This window comes from Berghia stephanieae, chromosome 2 (assembly GCF_034508935.2).
Source record: "Berghia stephanieae isolate SIO BIC M18660-M18661 chromosome 2, UCSD_Bste_1.3, whole genome shotgun sequence".
NCBI lineage: Eukaryota > Metazoa > Mollusca > Gastropoda > Nudibranchia > Aeolidiidae > Berghia > Berghia stephanieae.
Genome location: NC_088361.1, coordinates 25,898,971 through 25,918,342, shown reverse-complemented (window position 1 = coordinate 25,918,342; position 19,372 = coordinate 25,898,971). Strand labels below are relative to the sequence as shown.

Here is a 19,372-nt window from a genome sequence, read left to right as displayed (position 1 = left end):
CCTATTTTTTTTTTCTCTCCTATTAGGGTTAGCTCGAGGACCCAGTCCCAATGGGTTTTTTTGTTTGTTTTTGTTTTTTCTTCTTAGAGTTAGTTATAGGCTGTAGTAAAAGTCGGGTTTTTGTTTTAGGGTTAGTCATGGGTATTAGGTTTTTAAAAGTTTTTTCAGGGTTAGTTAAAGAAATTGGGTTGTTTCCATTAGCTCGAGGAATGAGCGGAAGGCCTCCCATGATTTGAACTTAATTTGGCATAAGTTATGTATTTTTGTTTTCTCTCTCCTGTACATGATGCAGTGATGCCAAAACTCCGGTTTCACCGGAAAAAACTCCGGTCTAGAGGCAAAAATTCCAGGCTCCGGGCAACTTCCGTCAAATTCCGGTGAGGTCAATTTGTTCCAAGGACACCCCCCCCCCCCTTTTTTCCAACCACCACATCATCATCACTGCCCCTAGTATTACAACCATCATCACTACCACTACTACTGCAACCACCACCACCACATCATCATCACTACCACTACTACTACAACCACCACCACCACCACATCATCATCACTACCACAACTACCATCACTATTACAACCACCACCACCACATCATCATCACTACCACTACTACTATAACCACCACCACCACCATATCATCATCACTACCACTACTACTACAACCACCACCACCACATCATCATCACTACCACTACTACTACAACCACCACAACCACATCGTCATCACTACCACTACTACTGCAACCACCACCACCACATCATCATCACTGCAACTACCACAACTACTACAGCCACCACTATCACATCGTCATCACTACCACTACTACTGCAACTACCAGCATCACATCATCTTTACAGCTACTACTGCAACCACCACTACCACGTCATCATCACGACCTCTACTACTACAACCACCACCACCACATCATCACTACCACTACTACTACAACTACAACCACCACCACCACATCGTCACTACCACTACTACTACAACCACCACATCATCACTACCACTACTACTACTACAACCACCACCACCACATCATCACTACCACTACTACTACAACCACCACCACCACATCATCATTACCACTACTACTACAACCACCACCACCACATCATCATCACTGCAACTACCACTACTACTACAACCACCACTACCACATCATCATCACTACCACTACAACTACAACAACCACCACCACATCTTCACTACCACTACTACTATAAGTACCACCATCATCACTACCACTACTACTACTATAACCACCACCACCACCACATCATCACTACCACTACTACAACCACCACCACCACCACTACTCATCATTACCACTACTACTACAACCATCACCACCACATCATCACCACCAATACTACTACAACCACCACCACCACATCATCAACCACTACTACTACAACCACCACCACCACATCATCATTACCACTACTACTACAACCACCACCACATCATCACTACTGCTACTACTACTACAACCACCATCCCACATCATGATTACCACTACTACTACAATCACCACTACAGTTCATCATCACTACCATTTGTATTACAACCATCATCACCACCACATCATCATCACTAACATTTGTACTACAACCATCATCACCACATCATCATCACTACCACCACTACTACAACCACCACCACATCATTATCACTACCACTACTACTGCAAGCACCACCACCACCTCATCTTCATCACTACCACCACTGCTACTACTACAACTACCACCACAACCGCCACATCATCATCACTACCACTCCTACTACTACTACAACCACCACTACATCATTATCATCACTACCACTACTACTACAACCACCAGCACCACATCATCATCACTACCACTCCTACTACTACTACAACCACCACAACAACATCATTATCATCACTACCACTACTACTACAACCACCAGCACCACATCATCATCACTATCACTACTACTACAACCACCAGCACCACATCATCATCACTACCACTACTACTACAACCACCAGCACCACATCATCATCACTATCACTACTACTACAATCACCAGCACCACATCATCATCACTATCACTACTACTACAACCACCAGCACCACATCATCATCACTACCACTACTACTACAACCACCAGCACCACATCATCATCACTATCACTACTACTACAACCACCAGCACCACATCATCATCACTATCACTACTACTACAACCACAAGCACCACATCATCATCACGACCACTACTACTACAACCACCACCACCACATCATCATTATTACCACTACTACTACAACCACCACCACATCATCACTACTGCTACTATTACTACAACCACCACCACCACATCATGATTACCACTACTACTACAACCACCACTACAGTTCATCATCACTACCATTTGTATTACAACCATCATCACCACCACATCATCATCACTAACATTTGTACTACAACCATCATCACCACATCATCATCACTACCACCACTACTACAACCACCACCACATCATTATCACTACCACTACTACTGCAAGCACCACCACCACCTCATCTTCATCACTACCACCACTGCTACTACTACAACTACCACCACCACCACCGCCACATCGTCATCACTACCACTGCTACTACAACCACCACCACCACATCATCATCACTACCACTACTACTACTACTACTACTACTACTACTACTACTACAACCACCATTACAACATCATTATCATCACTACCACTACTACTACAACCACCAGCACCACATCATCATCACTATCACTACTACTACAACCACCACCACCACCACATCATCGTTACTACCACCACCACTACTACTACTACTACTACTACAACCACCACTACAACATCATCATTATCACTACCACTACTACTACAACCACAAGCACCACATCATCATCACGACCACTACTACTACAACCACCACCACCACATCATCACCACTACTACTACTACAACCACCACTACCACATTATCATCACTACCATTTGTACTACAACCACCATCACCACCACATCAACATCACTACCACCACTACTACAACCACCACCACATCATTATCATCACGACCACAACTACTACAACCACTATACCACCACCACATCATCATCACTACAACTACTACTACAACAACAACCACTATCACATCTTCATCATTACTACCACTACTACAATAACCACCAACAGTCTGCAGTGAATGAGACAAATCATCGAAAGTGTCTGGTGTTGTACAATCCAACTGTGCCTCCAGTTACTTTCAATAATTTGGCAATACCAAACACTACCACCAGTACTACAATCTCTACCATTAGGTTTTGGCGCTTTACTTCATTTGAAATAAGGAAACTTTGGGATTGTATTTGGCAATGTGTTTATGTATCATTATATAATTCTAATCTGTTATCTATTTAGAACTATACAATATGTAAACACAATGCCAAATACCATTCCAATTCCTTTTTCTTGTGTGCGGAAATTCCTCTTTCGGCATTGAAATTCCTACGAGTGGTGTCTGAAACTCCTGTGAGCCAAATTTAAAGTTGGCGTCTCTGCATGATGTTACCACGAGCAGACCAACCAGTTTTATCAGCTCATGTTTATGTCAGACTATTATACTGTAGTATTTTGAAAGAAATTCTTTCTTTTCATTAACGTTTCTATTTCGAACTGATGAAAGCTTGAGATTTGTTATTAAATTGAATTTTTTTATTTGAACTCATCAGGGTTATGATAACTCAAGTCTGTGGTCACTGTCTTTTCATTGGACCTTGCCAGATACGTTACAGCTTGAAACGTTTTTTGTGTTGCATACCTTGTATTCCTGACCAGAAAATCAAAATGGTTTTGATCATGCTAATTGCTAGTTTGACAATGCCATTGTGTGCTGTGTAGGGTACTCTATAAGTTTACATTTAAGTGTTTTAAATTTTGATTCTCAAGCTTGCCTATATTTCTTTATTTTAACATTATTTTTTCATCCAGAATGCTCCAATTATTCTACTGAAAGAAGGTACAGATACCTCTCAGGGTAAGCCTCAGATTCTTGGCAACATCAATGCTTGCCAAACTGTTTCAGATGCTGTTCGTACCACCCTGGGGCCAAGGGGCATGGACAAATTGATTGTTGATGATAAAGGTATAAAAACTTGGTCATTGTATGTTGTTACATTTTCATGTGTACTATTCTTATTATCAATTTACTGTCTTTTGCTCTGCCTTAAAACATTTTTTTGGCATATCAGATTTGAAATCTCATTTTTTAAGGGCTAATTAGCAATTAGCCTAATAATTTATTACAGTTGGTGGAATATTATTTTTCACGAATTCCAATTTTGAACATAAAAATAATAATCAATTATCAGGGTCAGTTTTATTTGATTTGGCAAGGGAAAGTAATGTATTTAAAATGACAAATGTGTATATATGTAAGAAAATTTTAGGTGTATTTCTTTTATTGATAAGTTCCATTTTTGATCATTGCAATGATGAAAGATGTTTTGGTAATACTTATTTTCACATACTCTTCGTGTCTATTGAAGAAACTCTGGTTACATTACAAGTTGATTGGTTTTGGATGTCAAAGGGGTAGCGTTATGCTTATTTTTTTTGTTTTGTTTCTCTTTTTCATAACGTATTTATTATTAGCTTGATTTATGAGAGTTTCCTGCTGAAATGGATCCAGGGATATTCATATCTTTTTGTTAGTATTATGTGAATAGGTTCAGGCAGACATTAAATTATGCTCCTTCTTTACTTATGGTAATAGGTAGCATTTAAAGCGCTTTACCGTTTACCTCATCTGCAGACGCACAAAGCACTTTGCATTGTTCTTCTTTTACTTCTTCCCTCATTCATAAAGAATGTGACAGGTACATAGTTTTTGTTGAAAATCCTCTAACAAAACTGTTAATTGTAATCCTTGTATCGATCTTCTCATGTACTCTATTGTCTAAGCTTGTGGCACAAAAAATTGTGCTTTAGTTTACTTTGTCAAAAAGGTTTTGAGAAATCCATGACTGACAGTAACAATGACATTATTAATGATTATTTTCCAGCAAAATCCTATTGATATATTTCACTCTTTCAATTAACAACCTATAATTATTTTTACTTTAACATGTGCTTTTGGAAACATTAAAAAAAATTATTAGCATGAGTTTAAAAAAATATTGATAGTATATGACTGTTGTATCCATTATTAAGTTAATAATCATTTTCATGATAATAAGTCCTGTTCTTAATTTTTTCAGGTGGTGTTGTTATTTCAAATGATGGGGCCACCATTTTGAAGACATTAGATATTGTCCACCCTGCAGCTAAAACCCTTGTTGACATTGCTAAGTCACAGGATTCGGAGGTAATGATTTTTGTATCAAGATCTAAAGCATTTATTCCCTGAATCTCTTTTGTATCTCTGAATTCAAAACCAAGCTTGTCCCATTATTTTCAAAGTTTCTTTGAATTACTTTTGTCAGGACATCAATTGCGGCACTATGAATAAAATAAACATTTTGTATAGCTTCTCTGAGACAAAACAGAGGAAAATTGATAGTTCAGTATCCTCTGTGATCAAAATTGGAAACTATTTTACAATGAATCCAGGACAAAATTAAAGAAATTATTGTATTGATTTGAGATGATATAAATTTAGTCTTGGAATATGAAATAAATGCAACAAAGTTATAGATCGAGGGCTGAATCAATCCTTGTATTTACAATACACTTATGCAAGAATTGGTACTGGTAGATAGAAATTGAAGATATAAATATCAGAAAGAATTAACCAAACTTTGCTTTTCCAACTAGTCTTGGGGTTTTACAGGAAATCAACTGAATGAAATTCATGTCAGATGAAGTTTATTGATTAATTAATTCTTTTCTGCTTTGATGTCATTCCAAAATCATCCTGAGGATTCACAAAGTCTGCAACAATTTTAAGAGTTGGAAATTGTAGAATGTTATTTGTTTAATTTCATCCACAATACTCAGAATGACTCCTACATTATTATACCCTGGTTTAAAATACTTATTTTCTTATTGTGACCCTCTGAAACAGGATGAAGAACATCGAGTTTGAAGTTGAAATGACTTGAATTACAAATTCTTGGATTTGATTCGATTTATTCTTTTCATTCAAAGGCACTGCACATCCAGTCTCCTAAATGTACCAATTAAACTATAATTTCATAATGTTGACTTTGAATTAATTTTTGTACAGGTCACAATTTACTCGATTTTTGTCTGTCTAACACAAGTTATAATTTTATTTAGGTGGATATTATCTTTTTTTTAAAAACTTCAATGTGTTCAACTTGAATATTTAAAGCAATTTTTTGTAGATACGTGGATGCAAGATTTCCGGATTTCTAGCTTTTTGAAATGAATATTAATTTCCAGCATTTAGATCACCTCAGCATAATACCATTTCTGGGTGGGGTTCCTGACCTCCCTTAGTGGGCAGGGAGGCATTTACTGTGTCTTCTATCCCCCTATATCTGTTTTCCATCATGCTTTCTGTCTTTTTCTTGGGATTAGATTGCTTGGTTTTGTCCTGGCCCTGGTCGGATACCTTAGCTGGGAGGGAAACAGTCGAATGGATAGTTACAGTTTTGGAAGATGATATTTTTCGTTTTGTAAATCCTCTCTCTGTTCTGCACTGTATTATGTTTTGTTTACCTATTATATATGATTTGTAAATATTCAAATGTATTCCTCTTAGTGGAAACCTGTGCTTGTATTTGGATGAGACTTTTAGGTGATCTCAGACTGAACACTTTGATGATGTGCTCATGGAATCTACATCTGTTCCATATTTGAACCTATTCCCCATTTGTCTTACCTTTTCTTGGGTTTTTTAATTGTAATTATTCTATAACTTTCTACTGTCCAATTAAAATTTTTTTTTTACGGGCACTGATATGGCTTAATGTTTTGAAAGTACCATAAAATCGTAAAATCCTTAAAAACAACTCAAACATATTGGTTCTGTCATTCAGGGTCAGATTTTGGTAGCCATTATTTAAAAAAAGGAAAAGAGAATTGTTGTTCCATTGATTGATCAATTTTAATTTTGGGTTTTCCACAGGTTGGAGATGGTACCACATCAGTTACCTTACTTGCAGGAGAGTTTTTGAAACAGTTCAAGCCCTTTGTTGAAGAAGGTGTCCATCCTCAAGTCATTGTCAGAGCAGTTCGCAAAGCTTTAAGTATGGTAAGCTACTACTGTTGACTTTTTTGGAACACAATTGTTTGGATGGTGGGTAGTTTTATCTTAGCGTGAAAGAGCGATGCAATGTTTGTTAAAAGAATGTTGCATGCAATTAAATTTTGAAAGTATATCTCAAAGAGTCACTGATTATTTTTTTTTTTGTCTTTGTTTTTTATAATCACTAAAATTGTTGGGTTTGGATCTCTTAAATAGTTATGAATTGTATCAGCGATCTTTTCTCAACAGGCTTGTTCTTCTTAAGTTTTGTTTTGCTCATTTTTTATTGTCTTTTTATACAGGCATTGAAGAAGCTCAAAGATATTGCTGTACATATCAAGAAAGATGACCCAAAGTAAGTATTATTTTGAATATAGAGATTGAGGCAAATGATGTGATTTGTTTTTTCTTTTCTTTTCTTTTTTTATGTTTTTTTTTTTGTATGAGCAATTAAAAAAGCAAAATTTATAGTTGTTATAATAGACCTATCTATCCCGAGTGCTTTGATTTAAACTTTAGTTACCATGTTCAACAACTGCATCAATTTTGAATTTTTCAGTTAGGTTTAATCATCAAAAGTTGCATATTAAGATTGTATTGCTCTTATACTCAGAAATTCCTCCAGGTTTATAATTTCTTGCATTTAAACATTATTTTTGTCTGTACGTATCCTAATGGATTTGTGTTTTACAATTGACATTTATTATTTGGGAACTAATTTACTGAGGGGAGGCAACTACAGAAGCTTCATTTCATAATTTCAACACTGGAAAATAATGTAGCTGAATTATTCTGATTTAAAAAAAAATGCCAATATAGTTTCCTTAATTTTTATCAATTGAATTGACAATTATTATATTCTCATTGTTGTTGTAATTTTAATTGTCTTTGATTCAAAATTTCTATTCATAATCAACCTGACTTCTTAAATTTGATAACAGAGTCGTAAGCTTTGCTGTTTTAATTTTTTGAATGATTTGATAGAGAACAAAGGGAGCTTCTAATGAAGTGTGCTTCAACAGCCTTAAGTTCCAAGTTGGTGGCTGCTCACAAAGATTTCTTCTCTGAGATGGTGGTGAATGCTGTGTGTATGCTTGGTGAACTTCTTCCTCTTAACATGATTGGTATTAAGAAAGTTCAGGGAGGCGGTCTGGAGGTAAGCACCTGTGCTGTGTTTTAAACAGACATTGCTTTGCGTATGATATGCATAGTAGAGTTTTATCTGAATTCTTTTATTTTCTTTTCGGTGTGCTTTCAATACCATACAACATTTTGCAGTTTTGATTTGAAGATTTAAAATAAGCATAAGAGCTAGTTGAGAAACTGATGAATATTTTATCAAAACATCCACTACCTCTATGGTTGATTACAATTGTACATTTACAATTTTATTGAAGCCACCCAGGCTAATGTTGAATTTCTAACAACGTAACATCATTAAGTCAATGGTTGCTTATCACTGCCAGTTTGATAAATGTCATAGTTTGAATGGGAGGGAATCAGTAATCATTCAAATGCTTCATGGTGGCACCAGACTTTGTGTCATGAAACAAGGGTGTGGGAACCTTGAAATGAAATGGAAGTTTAGTAAAAACCTTGTTGCAGGGCCAGTTCATTGTACAACCAATTTGGGACCTTTGGCAAAGATGGTGGTATACAGAATAGTATAGAGATCTTGGTTAAGTTGGGTAAACAATTTTGAGCAACCACCTGGGGTCAGGGGTGATTTGGATACTAAGAATTAATAGTACAGTCAGAAATACGAAATCTTGGTTAACTTTTTATGTTTTGATGAGGAGGAGAATTAATATAATTCTATATACTATACTGACAAAAGCTGAACTTTCACATTCCTGGTCATTTTTAATTAATTAAAAAAATTTTTTTTTTTGGTCAACAAATTCACCCTGGTATAATTCCATTTTCAGGCGATTGATCACATTTATTGTCTGTCTTGGTCAAGGCTGAAAACTGTTTTATTCCAGAATTCAGTGTATTGTGAAGTGGCTATATAGTAACAAAACATTGGAAGAAAACTCACTTGCCTAAGCCTTTTTAGCAAATAATCATCATGGCAAGGTCAACTATATTTTGTTTTGGGCATTCTTTCGGCATTTTAGAAAATAAGTTGTAACATATCAAATTTTTTGTTTAATTAACAAATATAGTCTGAAATGAACAAAAAATAAAATATAAGGTTTAGTTCAAGGGGAATATGTATAAGTATAATTTAGGCAGAAACATTGTTTCTGATCATGAAAATTCAGAGATTAATTTTTAAGTCTTAGGAATTGGAAAACAATATAAAGTCATATGTCATACAGTAGTTCATTTAATTTTTACGTATGTTTTTAAAAATTCTCATTTACTGATAATCTATTTTCAGGATTCACTGCTTGTAGCAGGTGTTGCATTTAAGAAAACCTTCAGCTATGCAGGATTTGAAATGCAGCCCAAAAAATATGTCAACCCCAAGATAGCACTGCTCAATGTGGAGCTTGAGCTCAAGGCAGAGAAGGAAAATGCAGAGGTTAGGGTGGATGATGTTACTGAATACCAAAACATTGTTGATGCAGAGTGGAAGATCCTGTACGAGAAATTGGATAACATTTACAAGTCGGGTGCCAAAGTTGTTTTGTCCAAGTTGCCCATCGGTGATATAGCCACGCAGTATTTTGCTGACAGAGATTTATTCTGCGCTGGGAGAGTGCCCGAAGAGGATTTGAAGCGTACAATGAAGGCTTGCGGTGGTTCTATTCAGACCAGTGTTCAGAGCCTCACCCCTGATGTCCTGGGTAACTGCGAGTCCTTTGAAGAGTTGCAAGTGGGATGTGAAAGGTATGCAATTGATTTATATTCTATAAGTTTCCATTGGTTTCTTAATTTTAAAAAAGTCTTTCAGAGCCATTTGGCACATGGAGCCGGAGTTTATCCTGGTTTCTATAGCATGAAACGAACAAAAGCAATTGCTTGCTACCCTTTGGAAAGGACACTAGTTTATCACAAAGTACTTTATGCTTGATCTAACAGACCAAGCTACCTAATCACTGCTGGGTGGATAGGGGAGGGGGTCAGAAAAAAATCTCGACTGCACCCGGGATTTATCTCAGTCCCTTTGTGTGTGACGCGGGCGCTCTACCAGCTAAGCCGTCGGGACCCCCAGTCTTATAATTCCAGTACAACAATGGGCTTCAAGCAGCATCGTTTACACCTTTAAAACTGCTGAGTTTTTGCTTGCATGTTCTGTACATTCTACTATCATTTTTGGGGGGAGGAGGGGATTTGGTCTTAAAGAGTAAACTGACTGTCCCTGAAAACAATTAACTTGGATAAAATGAGTTAACTGGAGTGATTTGTTGCATTGATATATAAAAGAATAAAGGAATAAAATCATTGAGCTATCATTCTTGTTGAGTGATATAGATTAGCATGCTCCTGTCAGTTAAGATTAGTGAATTTTAGAAGCTTCTAACGCCTTATATCTGGAATATTTAACAGCATGCTGAGAAGGTTTTTAAAAAAAAATATATTGTGAAGTATGATTTTGCCATATAATTATCATTAAGAGATAGTTAAATTCTTATATTTTCCCATATATATATAGTATATTGTCATGTAACCTTCAGTGTGGAGTTGCATCCCTGGACAAACTCTGCTTTGTGCTTTTAATTTGTTCAATTTTTGATCATGGTGAACTCGAGAGAGTTAATGTCCGATGTATCATCTACTTTCAGGTACAACTTCTTTAAGGGATGCCCTCAGGCCAAGACATGTACAATTATATTGAGAGGAGGGGCTGAACAATTTATGGAAGAAACTCACAGGTCTCTGCACGACGCCATCATGATTGTAAGGAGAGCTATGAAGAATGACTCAGTTGTAGCAGGTAAGTGTCATAACCATTGTTCAATGCTGCACATCTTGTGTCTTGGTTTTAAATATTTTGGGGGTCTCAATAACTAAAACACTCGCTTCACGCGTAAAGGGACTGAGATCAAATCCAGGTGAAGTTGAGATTTTTAAATATTTTTTTTGGTGTGATTTGGTTACTTGTCTTTTCTCATACTTTTCTTTCTCTGTTGTCTGGGACGTTATTTTACACACCTTTTCAGATTTGTTATTGTTGTTATTAATTTTAGATCAAATGAAATTCAGAAATGTCTTGAACTCTTGGGGTAGATCTCATGAAAATTTTTGATCATGGGTTTTCATGTTCTTTTCTCTCTTCTTCATTAGGTAGTAGCTATTTTTCACGGAGGATTGATCAACATTTGACATCCATATAAACACACGAAAAAAAACCAAACAAAATAAATACAAAAATCACAAAAAATTCCAGGTCATCTCTAAGTCATTAACTTATTGAAAATGACAGATGATGCCTACTACACAATTTTAAGGATTGGAAGTGTTTTTTATTCCTTGTGGGGGTAAATATTTGATTTTTAAAGTTAACTAAAGTGAACATTGTTATCTTCTAAAAATTACGAATTTTAAAATTTTCAAAAGGCAGGTCTGTATTTCAATTTTGTTACAATTATGTTGATTAGTTCTCAAACTGTAAATATTTTGAATTGCAGGTGGTGGTGCCATAGAGATGGAGTTATCTAGCTTCTTGAGAGAACAATCCAGAACCATCCAAGGAAAGGAACAATTGTTGATATCAGCATATGCCAAAGCCTTGGAGGTTATCCCCAGACAGCTTTGCGACAACGCTGGCTTTGATGCCACCAACATTCTCAACAAACTAAGAATGAAACATTCAACAGGTTAGTTTGATTGGCATTGTTAAGTGATTGGAGTGTTTCTCTTTCTTTTTTTATTTGCATGACAAGATGAAGATGCCAGAGTTTATCAATATATAATGAATGACCGGTATATATCAATATGTGTGCTGATTTGGCAAAACCCATTGGATGTCGCATGAGTTAGTTTTGAGATACGAGCCAAAAAAAGGTGAAAAACAGTTATCTGCATGATTTTCAATTTTTCACCTCATTGTTTTTATTATCCATCCAACAACATTCTCACGAAAGGATTTTACAATTTAAAGCTTATAGATAATTTAATTACATTTTTTTTCTTCTGAGCTCTATTGATGCTTAAATACTTTCAAAATGGACCTAAAATCTGCCTAGGGGTAGAGGATTTCAAATCAGCGCTGAGAACTCAAATTTTTGCCAAACCCCAACCTATTACATCATTCCTTTTGTCACTGTTTAGAATGCAAGTCAGGGCAGGGCGCATGAATACGAGTCATACATGCCGAATCTTACGAATTTTTTGTAATTTTACGAATTTTAGACAAATTTCATGGCCAAATACGAAATTTTATGGAAATTACGAATTTTTAATTCTTAGTAATACTTAAATGATAATAAACTACTACTACTACTACTACTACTACTACTACTACTACTACTACTACTACTACTACTACCACTACTTCTACTACTACTACTACTACTCTTACTACTACTATAATGTTAATGATGATAATAATAATGATAATATTGTGGTTGTTCATACACAATTTCAGGAATTACGAATGTCCTTGTCAAATTACTAAAAATTGACATTAAAATTACTAAATTTGAAGTTTTCAATTTGGCAAGTCTGACAAGTTACCATTGAGTTAGTAAAACAACTGCAAAAAAGTATAAACAAAATGATTTACGCAATAAATAATAGTTCAACATTCTTATTTTCTTTCCTGTGTGAAATAATGTGTCATCAATCAGATGATCTGACTGTCTCTTTTTTATTTGAATTTTATATGACAATTTACAAAATAAGATATCTAGAATTCATTATCAATATCTGACAATGAAAATAAAATCATGAAGGTCATTGTAATTAAGTACCGAGGGAGTAATCAGATGGCGAGGCTGAAGCCGCACATGAACCTCCTCCTCTAATTATCACGGCATGGGGTCAAGAAGGGCAAAGAAAAGGGGGAATAAAGAGAATATCTTTGGTTTGTGTTACAGAACGGCTTAATTTTTTTTTTTTTTTTAGTGTGAACGTGTTGTGCAGGTGCTGTTGTGATGATAATGTAACTGTATTTTAAAGTTTTAATAAATATGTATGTCTTGTCTTTATAAGTGATTTTCTCCATTAAAATTTTTTTTGACCCCCCCCCCCCCCCTTCCTTCAAATGTGAATAACTTCGATCCTAATCGAGTTAATTACAAAATTCAATCTGCATTTTGTACAGAAATGGTGGCTCTATTGAAATAGGAAATAATGTGGGAGTAAATTTTTTCCGACATCCGATTGGTTTTGCCAGATCACCACACAAACATTCTTCATCGTTGTCGTCCTCATAATCATTATTGTAGTCACCAATTTTGTCATTCTAGCAACTCGCGATTTTGACATCAGCGTAAGTTTTTTTTTCTAGAGTTGTCAGTCTTTTATAGCTGCTGGCATTTGCTTCATAATTAAGCTAAGAACATATTTCTTGCATGTTTAAGAGTGTTATTCTTTTAAAAATACCAAATTTGTTTATTGGTATTGCTGGAAATATATGTTAACTTGATTTGCTCCAGATACCTTTCATCAGAAATGAGTGTTTCGAAAACCAAATTATACCACTCTGGTACTATCCAAAGAAGCTGAACTACCCCAATAGTTGAATTTATTCACAAGTGGTACCAAATTAATGAAGAAAGACAGATCTATCTTTTGGTATAAGTTTAAATTGTGTTTGTGGGAGTTAAGTTTTTAAAAATCATTTAAATAAAATAAAGTCCAATATAAAAACAATTTTTAATGATTTTTTTTCTTTTACAGTTGTATCAAATGAAAGCCCGTTCTCTCTTTTGTTTTGTGTCAAAATTTTAACCTGATCCGCCTAAAATTAGATATAACATGGTTCTCAAAGCTTGTATGTAGGCTTCAGAGTTTTGATCCGTCGATTGTGAAAATCGGGACTTCATAGGTTTGCTTGGCCGACCATAGATGTGGGTTTTAGCTGCCTTTATTGTACAATGATGTGTTGAATTAGTGATAATTTTTTTAAAATATGACCACTTTAAATGAGGATATCCCTTATTCATTTCAGGGTCACGGTGGTCTGGTGTCAACATTATGGATGAAGACATTTGTGACAACTTTGAGGCATGTGTATGGGAACCAGCCATTGTAAAGATCAATGCATTGACCGCTGCTTCTGAGGCCACTTGCCTCATTTTGTCTGTGGACGAGACGATAAAGAACCCCAGGTCGCAGCAAGAAGGCGGTGGTGGTGCTCCCCCTATGGGCAGAGGAAGAGGGAGACCAATGTGAAATCTTTAACAGCATGCGTGTATTGTCGGATTTGTATCATTTTCTACATAATCAGTGTAGTACGGTTTTAAGAGATCTTTAATGTGTTCGGATTGTTTCAACCCATTGTGATTTTGTAGAATTCAACATGAGAAAGTATGAGGAGTGACAGTTTCAGCTTGTGTGATATTATTTTCATTATGCATTTTTTTTCACCTATGTAATTTAAAAGCCTTTTTTTATAATGAAAAAAAAAAAAATCAAACCATTTGCTTTGTTAAGTCATTAAAGCAATTACAAATTTAATCCTTTGTGTGGTTTCTTCATTTTCAAATTGTCTTTTCTTTTTCAAATACATTCTGAGAATGTTTTTAGGAGGTATTAAATGTTTTTGCTTGCCGAAAGCATCATTCCGGAGTTTGGGGTTGAGCGAAAATTACCTTAGATGAGCATCAAGCATATCCATTTGCTTTTAGTGTTGTAATACTGTAGTAATCCCCCTCACTGGGTGGGTTTTTTTTTTACTTTCCATAGTGGGCAGGTGGTCACTTGCTGTGTCTTCTATCCCTATATCTGGCTTGGTCTTAGAATGGGATCACGTGGTTTTGTCCTGGTTCTTGGCTAAAAGGGAAATAGTCAAATGTAAGTTTTGAGAGGTGATATTTTTTCCATTACAAATCGTCTCTCTGTTATGCACCTACTAATTTTTTGTTTAGAATATCATGTTTTGTTAGCATTTGAGTGTACTCCTCTTAGTGGGGTCCTGTGCTTGTGTCTAGATGAGACTTTAAGGTGATCCCAAAATAAGCCCTTGGAATTTCATGTTCCCTATTTGAACCATTTCCCAGTGTTTTACCTATTCTTATGTGCTTCTAATAAATGTAGACTTTTTTGACACCCTTTTTTCTGTCTTTTTTACTGTTACTGAAATTATCTAAGTGTGTTGCAAGCATCGTAAAATCCTTTAGTACAAACAAACAACATCCAAGATGGTCACAATAGCTCAGTTGGTAAAGCACTCGCTTCACATGAATGCAAGTTGCCTCTTCTGGGATTTTAAAGTTTCCAAATTATGATCCACCGTTATTTTGGTTTATTTGTCGTGTGACTTATCCGTATGGAGGGTAACAGTAATAGGTTTGACATAAGGCCTAGATTTGTCTGCCATCCATTCCTCAAAAGACGCTTTAAATTTAAAAAGTGGTCAACTTGCGTTGCTTTTTTTCTTACTTATCCTCTTTGTGCTTCAGTTGCACATAAGGCTGAAATGTTGCTTTCATTCTCTCTTCCTGCAATCCAATGAAACTGCAGTAAATGTCAAAATTATCCAGTTTGCAAGAACAAAATAATATCTTGCCGTAAAACTCATCAAACTGAGCCCTCAAGAGAAAGCTCCAGCTACATTATGGAGAAATCAAGTCCTCATTCTAAGACATTGACAGAAAGCTACTGTGATTTATAGTTTTAACAGCACATGCAACACACATGTTTTTTAAGCGCTAGGAAAATAAGCCGATAGATTAAGATAAAAGGATGAATGGGAGTAAACAATAGAAGCAAAGTTCCTCTGTACCTAGTCTAAGACAAAAATCATCACCTCACTTTGTCAAAAGTGAAAATACTTATGTTTTTTATTCCAAGAATACATACATATCTGATACACTCTATCTGCTAATACTAATACATACATAATGTAGAATAGCGCATAACCATCAATCTTCTAAGGCCAACTTCTCATAGACAGGAATGCAAATATTGAAACTTGAAAGTTTTAACTTTAAGCAATTGCCTTGCATTGGATGGAATGGCACATACGAGTAGATGGTGGGAAAAGCGGGTGGTGGTGTGCCGAGGAATATTCATGTTCAATTTTTGTGAATCTTTTAGTCTTGGATAGATGCGTACTGTGCATGTTTGTTTGTTTGTTTTTAAGGGTTTTACGGCGCTTGCAACACATTAAGTCATATCAGCGCCAGTAAAAAGGAAGAAAAAAATGGGATAGTAAAAAGTTGTAGAATTACAATTAAAGTACTCAAAAAAGGTAAGACAGAAAGGGGATTTGGTTCAAATAAGAAACGGGTGTAGATTCCAAGAGCACACTATCAAAGTCAAAGTACTTAGTTTGAGATCACTAAAAGTCTCATCCAGAGACACGCACAGGTTCCCACTAAGACTAAGAAGAATACACTCAAATGTTTTACAAATCATATACAATATAAAGAAAATAGTACAGTGTATAACAGAATTTACAAGGAAAAAATCATCTCCCAAAACTATGCATTTGGCGGTTTCCCTCTCAGTCTTAGCCAGGGCATCTGGCTAGGACCAGGACAAAACCAAGTAATCTCATTCCAAGACAGACAGAAAGCAAGTTGGAGAACAGGTATAGGGGGATAGAAGACACAGTAAGTACCTCCATGCCCACCATGGGAGGTCAGGAACCCCACCCAACGTACTGTGTAGGAATCTGCCAAACACGCAATTAAATTATTGAAAACAATTCCTTTGGGACCCAACAAACGCAGACTAGAAAGACAAAAACTCTTGTCAATCATGTGTCTCATGAAATCCTCCTCTTGTGGCCCTTGAGAGAAAATATTCCCAGTCCAGCACCAGATACTGCGGAGTCTCCTTTTCCTTTTTTTAATACGAGTATGAGAATACAATCAATGTGTCTTCATCAGAGAAATCCATGTTCTCAACAGGAAATGTTACAGTACATACTTTTCTGCGTGAATATATATGTGATCAGGTAACGTTTCAAGTTTCTGTTCCTTCTTATGGAGGTTGGTCTTACAGATTATGTACATACTGAGGATTAAATGAGTATTTTTCTCTTATCTTTGATAATGGAACACAAATAACGAACAAGGAATGTCAATTTCTCCAATTTTAATTTTAATGCTTGCCACACAGAAAAGTCCTGATCAAATGGGTATATCTACATACATTTTTTGGGTTTGATGACCGAGCAAATTATGAGCTTCATTTAACAGTTTTTTTATCGGAAATATTTGGTAGTATTCCATTTACTTACAACAATCAGACCATAATGTCTGCAACACACTTGCAGTCAGAATCAAAGGTTTTACATGAAGCGGCCAACTGGAAAGTGTGGATGGGAGTTTGAAAGTATTACATTTATCAGAGCATGTCAAAATTAACAGAGCTCCATTCAATGCTCATTTACCAAATTATATTTTAAGTTATTTATTTTAATAAATGACAAACCATCGTCATCTGTCATGACAAAAAAGCAAATGTTTTGCTCTGTACTGGACTTCCATTAAGCTGTATTCTGGTTTGACTGGCTCTCATTTCAACCGGATGGTTCTAACTGCAAATGTGTAGCGCAGCCGTTTTGTTTTTAAGAAGTTTACGGCACTTGCGACACATTAAGGTCATTTCAGTACCAGTAAAAAGGAAGGAAATAGGACAGTAAAAAAGTTATAGATTTATTACAATTAAAAGCGCACAAGAAAATTAAGACAAAGGGAAATGAACAGATAGGGAATAGGTGTAGATCCAAGAGCATACTAATACTCATTGTGAATGGTTTGAGATCACCTAAAAGTCTCATCCTGACACAAGCACAGGTCCACACTATTGAACACACTCAACAAATGTTTACAAATCACATGTTCATAAAAAAAAAATACAATACATAACAGAGTATTGATTTACAAAACTATAACTATACATTCGGTCAGGGTCAGGACAAAACTGAGTAGGCAATCTCATTCCAAGACAAAGACAGAAAGCAATTGGAAAACGGATACAGGGTGATAAAAGACACAGTAAGTACCTGTCTGCCCACTATGGGAGGTCAGGAACCCCACCCAGCTAAAAAAGGAGTATTCATTTTACATAAGAGCATAATCAAATTCACTTACAAAATGTAAATAATTGCATAAAGAAAATACCAATTGCTTTAATTGTTATTCTTAACGCCTTGCACGTGACCTCCATGGAAGTGGAAGCTATTCATGTGGGATAATAAATGATAACTGCACAAAATCTTTATAAATATATAAAAAAATACAAGTGGTTAATTATGTCCCTACAACTTTCGGTTCAAATTTCCTTTGAAATAAAAAAAAGACAAAAACAAAACAACCCCCCCCCCAAAAAAAAAACAAAAAAAAACAAAACAAACCAATAACAAATAAACGTACAATATAGTAAGTATAGCGGCTACAATTTTTAACTCCTAAAATTTACGAATTTTTAGATTTTTGGAAAACAGGTCTGTTAAGATATCATTGCCTTGAGTTTGTAAATTTGTTCTATGAAGTGACACTACAAAAATGTACTTAAATGTAATTAAACCTGTGGTATATTATGAAGATTGCTTATCCATTCTTTTTCAACTTTAATTTTTTTATATTTTAATTTTCTTTTAAAAACTGTGTCAGAATCAGTAAAGCTAGAGCGCAGATGGAATAATGGCAGAAAATTCCACACTGTTGGAGCTGGTCAATATAAGGTTCTGTCTTTTCATTTTATGTTCCCATAAAACCTTATTCAATCAAAGTAAATATAAATGCAAAAGACTTGATTATATGAGAAAATATTTCATCATACAGTTAATAACGAAAAATTGATGATGTTACGGTTATTGAACATTTGTTTGTTTGTTTTTAAGGGTTGTACGGCGCTTGCAACACATTAAGGGCATATCAGTTTCAGCGCCAGTAAAAAAGAAGAAAATGGGATTGTAAAAAGTTCTAGAATTAAAATCAAAGCACCCAAGAAAAAGTAAGACAAAGGGGAATTGGTTCAAAAAGGAAACAGATGTAGATTCCGAGAGCAAACTATCAGTGTTCTTAGTTTGAGATCACCTAAAAGTCTCGTCCAGACACAAGCGCAGGTCCC

General features: G+C 35.5%; 1 protein-coding gene across 1 annotated transcript in view; it reads left to right on the top strand.

The window, feature by feature from the left end:
- LOC144964574 (T-complex protein 1 subunit eta-like) overlaps positions 1-14,803 on the top strand; it is a 16,975-nt gene extending 2,172 nt beyond the window's left edge. Inside the window, exons 2-10 of the mRNA XM_078899008.1 lie at positions 4,006-4,159; positions 5,274-5,380; positions 7,109-7,234; positions 7,531-7,583; positions 8,213-8,384; positions 9,615-10,066; positions 10,963-11,114; positions 11,809-11,997; positions 14,295-14,803. Coding sequence (XP_078755134.1) covers positions 4,006-4,159; positions 5,274-5,380; positions 7,109-7,234; positions 7,531-7,583; positions 8,213-8,384; positions 9,615-10,066; positions 10,963-11,114; positions 11,809-11,997; positions 14,295-14,518 — 1,629 coding nt within the window. The 3' untranslated portion in view covers positions 14,519-14,803. The remainder of the gene's footprint in view (positions 1-4,005; positions 4,160-5,273; positions 5,381-7,108; positions 7,235-7,530; positions 7,584-8,212; positions 8,385-9,614; positions 10,067-10,962; positions 11,115-11,808; positions 11,998-14,294) is intronic.
- The last annotated feature ends 4,569 nt before the right edge of the window (positions 14,804-19,372 follow it).